The 12,343-nt window shown below is 38.3% G+C and overlaps 1 protein-coding gene across 1 annotated transcript in view; it reads left to right on the top strand.

Moving 5' to 3' along the window:
• bmp7b (bone morphogenetic protein 7b) overlaps positions 1-10,829 on the top strand; it is a 28,515-nt gene extending 17,686 nt beyond the window's left edge. Inside the window, exons 2-7 of the mRNA XM_004070793.5 lie at positions 675-867; positions 3,134-3,282; positions 5,343-5,546; positions 6,813-6,889; positions 8,899-9,009; positions 9,160-10,829. Of these exons, the coding sequence (XP_004070841.1) occupies positions 675-867; positions 3,134-3,282; positions 5,343-5,546; positions 6,813-6,889; positions 8,899-9,009; positions 9,160-9,309 (884 nt within the window). The 3' untranslated portion in view covers positions 9,310-10,829. The remainder of the gene's footprint in view (positions 1-674; positions 868-3,133; positions 3,283-5,342; positions 5,547-6,812; positions 6,890-8,898; positions 9,010-9,159) is intronic.
• The last annotated feature ends 1,514 nt before the right edge of the window (positions 10,830-12,343 follow it).

The following is a 12,343-nucleotide window of genomic DNA, read 5'->3' as shown; positions in this document are numbered from 1 at the left end:
CCCAGTAGGATTTGGATCAATGGATAAAAGCTGGAGTTGTAGGTTTGATGGCTTTTGATCCCATGACCATGAGGCTAAGAGTCTCTGTTCTTGGAAAAGGGGTTTTGGAGGTACTGAAAGGACTGGAAAACCAGAATGTGACAAAAGCAAAAAAGAGAAGTGCATGGGGTACACAAAACAAAATACTGCCCAAGCTCATAAGAAACAGATGAAGGGCATTCTGGATGACTCTCTGGAGCAATGAAAGGAAAAGCGAGGAAAGAAACAGACACATAAAAATGTCAAGAGTCTGCCTACATCTCTCTATCCTGTGTGTGTGTGCCAGATGCATAGCTGCTTGTGCTAGTTCACATAAATGTTCCTTCAATCATAAATCAGCATTTGAATTGCATGTCTGTAGATGTGTCTAATCTGGAATTGCTCCACAGATTGACAAGCTACAATATGTCAGTTTATTGCTAACAACTGATGACTGATGGGATATGGGGGGAGGGGGGGGGGGGTAGAGAACACAGAATCTCTGACCACTTACTTACTTTCTGCGTTGTTGCAAACACATTTTTTTGGCTTTTCTGTTGAGCTTGCGGCTCAATAGCCACTAAAGAGAAGCTTTTATGTTTTGTATAAACTTCAGTCATTTTAAGGGGAATCTTTTTGTGCTTCTTTGTCTTCAGTGGAATACGATAAGGAGTTCCTTCCAGTTCGGAGGCATCGTCGAGAATTCAGATTTGATCTGTCACGTATCCCAGAGGGTGAGGCAGTCACTGCTGCTGAGTTTCGCATATATAAAGACTTCATCCATGAACGTTTTGATAACGAAACCTTCCGTGTCACCGTCTACCAAGTGCTGGAGGAGCACTCAGACAGGTAAGCTTAGCTGGAGTGTCGGAACCTTGTTGGTTCAAGTTGTGCCAGCAGCAGCTGTCATTTGGCCAGTTTAACACTAGAGTAAAAACTACACAGCTTGACGGCTTTCTAGTTTTCCATTTTTTGGGGAGTTTAACAAATTAGATTTCCAGTCAAAATTCCCAATGATAGCTGACTAAATTATGGCATGAAAAGAAGCTACCCTGAGAGTGAACTCTGATCCTTTTTGACTAGTTTCCAGCTGTTTATTTTGTTTATAATTGTCAAATCAAGAGCTCTAGATCATCTGATCTGAGAGGGCTAACTAGGAATGACCTTGATGTAATTAAATTACAATTTAGCACTATGAGTAAGTAAGACCAACAGCATTTGAATTTACCGACAAATTTGCTGCTGCTCCTGTGAGCCATAAAAGTCAGTGAAGTGCAACCTGAATAAGATTACAAGCTTTTTCAAATGGTATTGTTTCAATACCATTTTCAATAAACCAATTTCAATAAAGAAATACACAAATGGAGTTCTAATTTTAATTTTCTTTATGAGTCCCTCATTATGAGAAAAATACCACAAGAAAATAATAAAAACATCAAAAGCACAACTTTCTTCATCAACACTTTTCTTCAAAGTTTATTCTGATATATGACCAATTTCTTTTCATTTAAACTGATGTTAGGTGCATATAGATTATGTGGCATGAAGTTACTTTGAAATGGTAACACTTTATATTAAGATTCCTTAATAAGCTTTGTCAACACATTAACAAGCATTATAATAGAATTTAAAGGGTGTTAGTAAGACATTTATTAGTATAATAAGTCGAATAAGATAGGAAAAATTACTTAGTTAACACATTTGCAAGCATTATTGTTAGGATGTTTTTAAGATGCTAATGATACATTTATTGGCATTATAGATGCCTAAAAAATTTGTCAGTGTTAATGAGCATAATAAGATTTATTATCAATCTTAGTTAATAAATCAAGAAGTATTATTATTGTTTGGGGTTCTAGTAAGACATTCAGCATTATAGACGTCTCACACAAGCCTAAATCTTAATAAGCTTAATATGTTTTATTAACTAACTTAACAAATGAATAGGCTTTATTCATGTGTAAGAAGCTAGTAAGATATTTATTAGCATTACAGATGTCTTTTAAATACCTGAAAGTGTTAATAAGATTCATTAACATCTAAAGTCAGACCATTGTCTTCAAAATCCATCTTTCTTAACTGCTTATAAGCTTTACAAATGTATTAATTGACTTTGTTAACAGTTTATTAATTGTTTTGCTGGAAACTTTTAAATTAAATTCTTTATATGTAGTAAACTTCATTTATAGTTTGCCTTTTCATGTGAATTTCTTACCATGTGTGTCACAGTAAAAAAAAAAAAAAAACATTTTTTCTTAAAAGACCAATTTTTTTTCTTCCAAAAAACTGTGTGACATTACACAAAAAACAATTCGGGCCAATCAATTAAAGTTATGAAACTAATTAATTAATATTTAGATTTTAAAAAAGTGAAACAAGAATAGTATTTTATTAAGCAGAGAATATGCCTTCATTTTGTCAGTGAGGTTAATCTGGGCCATTGGAGCCCATGTGCTGCCCTCCTCAGCCCCTCCTGAAGGTTTCTGTTGTTTGGAGGGAACAACACAGTCATTTATTCTTTTGCCAGGGAGAGGCCTGGGTACATGAATGAAGCAGAGCTCTGTGACACATTATCTGTTCAGTCAGAAAATGGGTCAGGATGCACAAACGGCCACATAAAGAACACAGGATTTTACTCCTCAGTGGCGACAGAGCAGAGATGTAGAGTTCACTGTCAGACAATAGCTCTGACTTCGTCACGCACTATTTCTCTCACTGCTTTTCACACAGATTTTTTTTTTCTGTTTCACAGCTGTGTTTTATTTTTCTCTCTACCCCTCTCACTTATTGGCTTTCTGGCTCGCCCACAGGATTCCATGTAGTGACAGACTGTGAGCTGCGTACCAAAGAAGTTCTCATTTATAAAGCCATTATCTTCAATTAGGAAAATGAAGTGCTCCCCAGGGCCTCACCATCTGGAGACCTCCTAACCTTCCTCCTTTACTCCCTGTCTTCCTCCATCTCCCTTGTCAATTCTCTGTAAAACTGCTTCAACTCCATCAGTCCTCACTACTTCCATTTTTGCTTCATTATTTTTAAGTTTTTGATCTTAGTTGTCTTTTTGTATTTATTTTACAGCTGTATCAACTGTGACTGTGCTTTTTGTCCTTTCCAGAGAGTCAGACCTTTTTCTGCTGGACTCTAGAGTGATTTGGGCAGCAGAGGAGGGCTGGTTGGTGTTTGACGTAACGGCCACCAGCAACCACTGGGTCTTGAACCCTGGCAGAAACCTGGGTCTACAGCTGGTCCTGGAGAGCACAAACGGTGAGACACCATCATGGAGGTGTAACCCATAAGACATAGATGTGTGTAATATGGGTGGGGCAGGATCTTTCCATAAACAGGTAGTTCGATTCGAGGAAAAGGGGGCAAAAAAGAACAACTCTACCACAAAAAACTGTTATTGTTTTCTTATCTGATGTTCATTTTAGGGTGTATTCAGACTGGACACATTTTGTTCACTTAAACTGAACAGTTTGTGTCCCCCGATGGAGCATATTTTTAGTCTGAAAACAGCCAAGTGGACCCTGGTCCAGGACCAGGTACCGCTCTCTGACCCATCTTTCGAGGTGGTTTCAGTTTGTTTCGCTCCGGTTGGCTCAGAGATTCATCAGTCTGAACAGACTCTATGCTTGGAGCAGAACATCTGGACCAAAACGGCCACCAGAGCCGTTAAACAGAGAGCAGCGGACAAACGTGGAGCAATGATGAGACATAGCAACTTACTGAAACGTGGTTGAATGAATGTGAGCTCATTAAAGCAACATTTAACGTGATACATATTGCTTCTCACACTATTTTCCAGTTAATCTATATGTCATAAACAGCGGCATGTCTCTGCCGTACCAAAGTAGCAAAAGTAAATGTTGTACCTTACTCTCTTTATGATTGAAATAGAACAATCGTAGGTGACAAACAAAAACCCAAACAAAAACAAAAACGCAACGGAAGCGTGCATCATCAGGAATTAACGCACACTGTGGAAGCCTGGTTGCTTCTCCAAAATATGTTTATTTCTGATAATGCACACTTCGAAGGCCAATACCCGCTTATACCATGGTCACTTACAAAATAAATAAATATTCAACCAGTTTTTAGTACTTTATTTTTCTGTTTATTTTTCTGCTTTTCACAAACACCGGACTATTTCTTACGTGCCAGCATCAGCATAGACCTCGACTGCAGCGATACATATGCTGATCATCACTATGGGTTAAATATAGCATCAGTTCAGAGAGAAACTTCACCACTTACCGCTTGTTTTTGTCCAGATGATGATTTTTGTTTTAAAAAAGCCAGCACAGTGACATTTAAACTATATGACCTGAACCTTTTTTTAGGTGTGCATTATCATTGTGGATTATCACTTTTTATTCCACACCCAGCAGCCAATCACAATCGAGTATTCACCGGGACCATGGTATAAAAGATGTTTATGTCATTTTTTGACTAAACAAGATGTTTTTTAAAATGATTATAGACTAAACCATGTATCAGATGACTTATTACTAAATACATCATGGCATGTACTTAGATGAAATATTGTAAAGACTCATTCAGCCTTTGCAGTTAGCATCTATCAGAGTCCATCAGTCTACCAAACATGAGGGTCAAAATCAGCTGATTGTTCCCAGAGTCTCTGCAGAAAACACCTCCTCTTCATTCATCACCATCCCGGACCCTCATGCCCTCAGCATCACTTGCAGGCATGTGGGAAAATACACTGTTATCCCGTGTCATCATCAGGTTCCAAATGTTTGTCACTGAAAAACCTTATCTCAAATAGCAGGCAGCAAAGGAGTTCGCTCAGAATAATATCATTCTCCTGATGGCAGGATGTTACACGCTAGGTGAGGAAGAGAGACACTGTGGTCCTTTCAGCTGCTGCAGAGGATAGATTCATAGCTGTGTGATTGCATGTTGGATCTGCTATGAAGCTTTATGGGGGAGCATGTGCAGACAAGAACACGGGACATCCTGTCGCCAGCAACGAGCTGAAGCTTTGATAAACCACGGAAGGATGATCAGACACGTACTGTTTCGCAGAAGAGGAAAGAAATATGCACGTGTTCACTCACAAACACACAAAGTCAAAAGGCTTTGATGTTGCTGCTTTGTTCTTGGCATTTTTGAGAAGGGATGAGAGAGAAAAAAGGGAAAGTACAGTAAAAAATGTATGTTTCAGCACAAATAAATGTAAAGCAGCTCTGTGTTTAGTTGATGCATAAGCTCTGTGCATTTTTTTACCTTATAGGAAAGAAGTTTTTTCTGGTTTGCTGACATTAGCTTACCTTCTTCTCTGCTCCCCCTCAACCCCCTTACAGCAGAGAGCATCAATCCTCCTTTGGCGGGGCTGATTGGCCGTAATGGACCTCAGAATAAACAGCCCTTCATGGTGGCCTTCTTCAAAGCCACTGAGGTGCACCTGCGAAGCATCCGCTCAGCTTCTGGAGGGACCAGACAACGCAACAACAACCGATCCAAAAACCCAAAGAGCCAAGAGGCACTCAGAATGGCCAATATTGCAGGTAAACAGAAGGAGGCTCACTCTGCTCCGCTCCGTTGGGATTTGTTGGTAATTAGGAAAATGTTCATGCATATTGAGAAAGAAAAAGCCTCAGTTTTGGCTGCACACAAACACAGTGAAGCTACGCTCAAACCGGGCAAGAATGCGCTAAACGCAGGTTCTTGACCATGCTTTCGGTCCAGTATTCACACTGGAGCGCGGAGAGGCTTTTCTTCTTTTTCCTTTTCTTCTATTTTCTAGAGCATGTCCGCCACCTACAGTTGGAAGAGGCTTACTGAGAAATATCTCAGTGGTGCAAATCTAGCTTTTTTCACAGCTCTACTTCTTTACATATAAGACTTGGTGTCATAATTCTGGCTGGGTGCAAACTTCAATTATTAATTTATCTTCCACTATTGGTCAAAGTTGAACCTTTTTTATCTTTCAACAAGTGTTAAGTGGCCACACGTTTTTTACTAACCCTGAAAACTGTTGTAGAAACTCTTGTAGCGAATGTTAGAGTTTTGAATGCAGTAGCCCAAAACACATGTCTGCATAGACTTTTCATTGGAAGTGGTTGCTGAGGGCGGTGTGAACGTTGCTTTAGCTTTATACTGTGACAATGCATTGTTGGTCGTTACTCCTTCTCGGCAAAACGTATTGAACATCTTTGTTTTGGAGGTGTGAGTGGGCTATGTTTATGTGAAATGTTAGAGTGCTCCAGCTTCAAATACCCCTCTGCTGTCTTTGTTTATTTACACAAGCATCACAGAGCAGCCGGGGCCAAGTTCCCTGCATGGAGGTAAGGCAGCACAGGCTTTTATGGCAGAGCACATCTGCAGACCAATGTGGGGCAACTTGGGCCACCACTCATGGGCCAAATGGGCCTGTTTGGAGATTTGAATACCGGTGTTCTTTAACTGGATGATGAGAACCAGTCGTTCCTGATCATGTTAAATGTGAACAGCTTTCAAGAGCTAATGTACCACAGAGCCCCAGTGTTCGCCTGAGGAGCAGAGAAACCACTGGATAGAAAACAGACCGCTCTTTTTTCACACATAAGGGAGAAAGAAAATAACATCGTTTTGAGTAAAATTTATAACAACTGTACGCAAAGGCTTAAGTCTAACTTTTTTACAAGGAGATGATTTTAGTCTTTTATTGTTCATTTGCTGTTTGGGTCTGATTTCCAACCATTTTCTAGATGTCGTTTTACCACACTGTGTATGTTAAACAATGTAAAAGAGTTTGTTCTGTTAAATAATACATTTTTCTGTGTGTTCCCCAGAAAACAGCAGCACTGATCAGAAGCAGGCATGTAAGAAGCACGAGCTCTACGTCAGTTTCCGCGACCTGGGGTGGCAGGTACACACACATACTCTCCATAGTTTTTCATCCTAAAAATACACCCTTGTAGACATTGTTTTAGGCTGTTCCCAACACCTATACATTTATGTTGAATATCATGAATGTAGAGAAAGGAGAAAAGCAGCAATTTTGCATAAGTAGGTTTTATTGTTTAGTGAAGAGGAAAATGACCCATAAAGTGCCACCCTAAGTATTTGATTCCTGGTGAGAACCAAGTTTCAATTTTTTTTGGTTGAAATGCCGGAGTTGTTGTGCACAAATGAGAACCACTCCCCCCACAAGGATCAAATTCTCCTCGTATGACAAGAATCGACAGATGTTGTTCCTTTGTGGTTATTTGGGGTTGACAAACAAAGATGTGATGGAAGACTCTGGTTTGTTGAGACATTAGAAAGTCATCATTTTATGCTGGCTGTTGTCAAGGAAAGTCTGTTGCAGCCCAAAAACTTTAACCTTATGGCTCAGTGAAGGGCGTTTGACAGTGGCCCGTTTGTCTGCACCTGAGTTCCCTCACTCAGATATTTAGCTGCGGGCTTATAGTCACAACTGCCCATTATGGGTGGATACGTGTATGGGGCATGAAGGTAGCCCAAAGGAAATATCAAAGTCGTAGACTGCTCAGTGAGCCCGTAGAGCCTAAATGTTCATGCACATTTTCTTCTACGGGCATCCTGCAGACGACAGGTTATAATGAAACACTTAGATAACACATAAGGGTGAGGTAGATGAGACGCAGGCATGTGGAATAGATTTTTCTGTTGTTTTTTCAAAACTCCCAATATCTTGCACACTGCACAAGGGCCCTGTTAGTGCTGTCCAAGTGAAAAGCACATGCTCCTCACAAAACATGTGGGTCAAAATCATTTAAAAATTAGGAAATAAGTCAATCAGAGTGCAGTTTATTGGCACTTATGTGTGGCGTAGGCGCACAATCAGTAGGGAGGCAGCGCACTTACCTTGCTAACGAGAGTGCGTACAATAATATCACCTATACATCATAAGTGCCCATACCTTACAATATTCTTTCAAATACTTGGTAAACAATGGTACGTTCCATTTTCATGACGTCCTTTGAGGAGGTCGTGCAAACCTAAAGGGAACTGCAAGATACACCTGCTCTCCTAAAATGCAGCCGCTCCCCCTCCTAATCCAGGCCTCCAGGGCCGGCCTCCTGCTGGTTTTCCAGAAATCCTGCCTTATCTGTTGCTGATTACTTGAATCTGGTGTGTTTGGCCAATAAGGAGCTTTATTGGCAGGGTGGTTGGAAAACATGTTGGACACCAGCCCTCGACACCTGGAATTAGACACCGCTGCTGTATGGGCTTGCACAACCCAATTAGGTAATTTATGAAAAAAGGTGTATTGGTTCACTTGCTAGTGAACTCTGGTGAGATTCAGTTCAGTGTGGATGCAAATTGACAACTGAGTAGAAACAATAATAAAAAAAAAATTAAAAAAATAAAGCAAATGATGTCAAATAGACCCATAAAAAAGAAAAAAGATATTTACCTAAAAATGATGCGGTCAGAAGGTGAGGGTGTTTAATTAGTAGAAAAAAAGTTTAGAGGACTATCTAGTTTTTTATGGAGGGGTTAGGGGTTGTTTTGAGCAATTGCAACCCCTAACAAAGCCTCACAAATGTCTGACCTTTTAAATGAAGGCACTCTCTTTGTGTGAACGTAAACTTAACCAAATATATGTTTACAGTTTTTTGCATTCGCCATCCAATTGATCCAAATCAGCCAGACTGCCCTTGAGACTGTGTGTTGCTACAGCTTTGGTTCAGGGAGCTATGTCACATCTTGGCTTAAAAAAAATCAACTCTTGCTTTCCACAAAATAAACTGGAAATACAATTCTTCTGACTTAGCTTTTGTTGAAAGTTTCATGCTAGAAAAGGTTTTAAGGCCTCTCTGGTCACATAGGATGATATGTGAGGAAAGATACTGCTTCACTCTGCAGGAAAAACAAAAAACAAAAAAATACTGACCTCTGCTTTACTGCCAGGACTGGATCATTGCTCCTGAAGGATATGCAGCGTTTTACTGTGAGGGAGAGTGCGCCTTCCCATTGAACTCCTACATGAACGCCACAAACCATGCCATTGTGCAAACCCTGGTGAGTAACCATGAAACCAGAGACGAAAATGCTGTCACATTAGGAGACTAATTATCTCATCAAATGTCAGGAAAGTGAAGCCACTGTTGAAAACACTGTGTCCAGCCATTGTGTAAAGTGTTGTTTTTACACGACTCTTCTTCTTCTCAGGTTCATTTCATTCATCCAGACACGGTGCCCAAGCCTTGTTGCGCCCCCACACAGCTCCATGCCATCTCTGTGCTCTACTATGACGACAGCTCCAATGTTATCCTCAAGAAATACCGCAACATGGTGGTCAAAGCATGCGGCTGCCACTAAACCTCCCAGTATCTCTGTCACTGACACAGACAGTTTGCTCTCGGTGACAGAGGGAGCCAGGCTGCTGTCATTTGAAATGCTGCAAAAAGATCACAGAGACATTTATGTGGAAATGACGTTGTGGGTCCAGACTTTAACCGGCTTTCAAAAGGACATTCACACCCACATCAGACAATAAGGATTTCTCTTCTCTGCAGTTTCTTTTATAGTTCTCATATTTTTCCTAATTAAAAACAAAAACAAAACAAGAACTTCAAACCAAAAAATATATTCATTTTTGTGTTAAAGTGTACACTCCCAACACTCCCAACACACACATTCTTTGTGCTTTCTACTGTGTATGCATTTCCAGCAGTGACTGTACTGTATAGTCAATCATTTTTATAATTATACTTTAGTATGTCATGTGTATAAAATCAGAAAGGTGGGGAGGTTTCTGTAGTTCGTGTACGATAGTGTGTAAATATTTTTTTATTTTTATTTTAAACAAAGCAAGTGTATTTATTTCCTGGTATGTCACCCGGATGTGTGTTTTTTTCCCTGATATATATGATGCTGCTTGATTTCTTTCTTAACTGGACACAAACAATGGAAGTCAAATGAAAAGAGGCTGGCAGGAGCTCATTCTCGGCATCTTCAGGTTTGTTTTTCTCTGCTGTAATGTAATCCGACATATTTAAAAGTAAAAAATAGGGGTTTTATTTATTGGGAGCCAGCAGCATTGTTCCATAGTTGGCTCCAATGGTTATTCTAACTGCTGAACTGATGAAGCAATAAACTTGGGAGGGAAAAAAACAAAACAACAAAAAACAGCAAACCCAGTTTGAGATTTCTTTGTGTAATTTGAAGGAAAGCAGAGTTATTATGGTGGGAGGACAACATGTAATACTCTTACAATCCCTTATATTTCGTTACATAAATATTTGCTGGGATTGTGGACGTATCGTTTGACTTGCTGGGCTGAGGTTTGCCATCAATGTTCCCATGATGAAAAGCAAACTGAAACTTGTCAAGCAAACACTGTGTGGTCATGTCTCTATCTGTGGTTTGTTTCTCTGAGGTTTTTCTGCGCATGCATTGATTGTGATTAATATGAAGCTTGCATTGTGTTTTGGTCTGATAGTGTCACGTAACTGCTAATTGCTGATATGATTCTTTTGCATTTCTGATGCACAGCATATAGAAGTGATACAAAACAGTACTAAAGGAAAAGTTGATGACAAAAAGACATAAAAAAAGCAATTGATGGGCCTCAAACCAATTACAAATGCTTTACTGCGTGAGGAAATATGAGTCACAGCCTCAAAGAGATGTCATAGATAGAGTACGGTCATATGCAAAAGATGGTCAGATAAACCAGAGCCAGTAAATAGAGACTGATTGTTTCTGCATGCTTTTAGGTTTGACAAAAGCTAACCCAGAGTTCTTGCAACTTTATTTATATAGCATCCTCTCAAACAGAAGTTGTAACAAAATTCACTTTGAAAATCAAAGTTTGTAAAATAAAAAAGGAAGCTTTATGAATTGTAATAATGCATATCCATCCATTCCATCCATTTTCTTAATCTGCTATATCCCTTTCTGGATCACAGGGTAATTTACATTTGAATGAAATTATTTTTGATTTATTTCATTTATATTCATGTCTTATTTAAGCAATAATAGATTTACAATTCTAATATTTAACATTCAAATGAAATAGACAAAAACAATCCTGACTTTTAAGAGATTGGAGATAAGACAGACAGCTATTAGATAATAATAATAATAATAATAAACGTTTAAGCTTTTCTAAAAAAACTAAAATAAAATAAAATAAACTACATTTTTTATGCAATTAATTGACTTTTTTTTTACTTTACAGCAATTATCAAGTAAAAAAATGGGAATGTGTAAAGAAAATATGCAATTAAAACAGTCAAATAAATTGTTTACACATAAAGAGTAGTTCTGATGCTGCTGTAATTTTTGCGTGTTACAAAAATCAAAAAGCAAGTCTGTGCAGTCTGTTATGTGCTTTGTTGTCATTTAAAAAAAATTATAGCCAGCAAACCTTATTCTAAAACTTAGAATATCTATCTATCTATCTATCTATCTATCTATCTATCTATCTATCTATCTATCTATCTATCTATCTATCTATCTATCTATCTATCTATCTATCTATCTATCTATCTATCTATCTATCTATATATATATATAGATATCTATCTATATATATATATATATATAGATATCTATCTATCTATCTATCTATATATATATATATATATATATATATATATATATATATATATATATATATATATATATATATATATATATATATTATGTATGTGTGTGTGGGTAAAACCATTTATTTTAATCTAACTGAAGAAAATCTCAAACACAAGTGTTGAATGCTGCTCTCTGCTGGAGGGGACAGGAGCTTACAACTTCTCCTTTTTTTTGTCTTGTTTAATTTAATGAATCATTTACTTAGATGTCTTTTTTTTTTCAAGTTCTTCCACTTTGACTTCGGGTATAATTTTCGGTCTCGCTTTCCACCGTACCTGTTGAGCACACCTGAGGCATCGGGCTGACAGTTCCCTGGCTGATAGGAGGAGCCTGTGTGTCAAACAGAAACTTCCACCCACGCAGCCTGCTGCATTCCTCTTTAAATGAATCTTTCACTTCGACTTTTTCTTTGCGTTTTCCATTCTTGTCAATAACCTGCAGGTCACTTGCGGATTTGGTTTGACCTAAAAACTCACTTTCTCTTTTATTCTAGTCTTATCACAATCCTAAAACTATTAAGACAAACACACAAAGGGTTTCCGAAGAGTGTCATTTGATAGATTGGGGTGTTTTAATGTAGATCATTTAAAAACTGCATAAACATTTATATTTTTGTAGGTTAAAATGTTCATTCAAACGCCTCCAGTCAGTTAACTGAGAAGCGATTCGTTTCTTCAGTTTAAAAGCAAACAACGGAAACTGAAAGTATCAAGTGTCTCAAAAAAAAAAAAAAAGCTTTCGCTTTCGCTTGAAGAGC

This window comes from Oryzias latipes, chromosome 7 (genome assembly GCF_053564925.1).
Source record: "Oryzias latipes strain Hd-rR chromosome 7, Olatipes_Hd-rR_3.1".
Classification (NCBI taxonomy): Eukaryota; Metazoa; Chordata; class Actinopteri; order Beloniformes; family Adrianichthyidae; genus Oryzias; species Oryzias latipes.
Note: the sequence above shows the minus strand (reverse complement) of the source record. Positions and strands in the feature narration are given on the sequence as shown.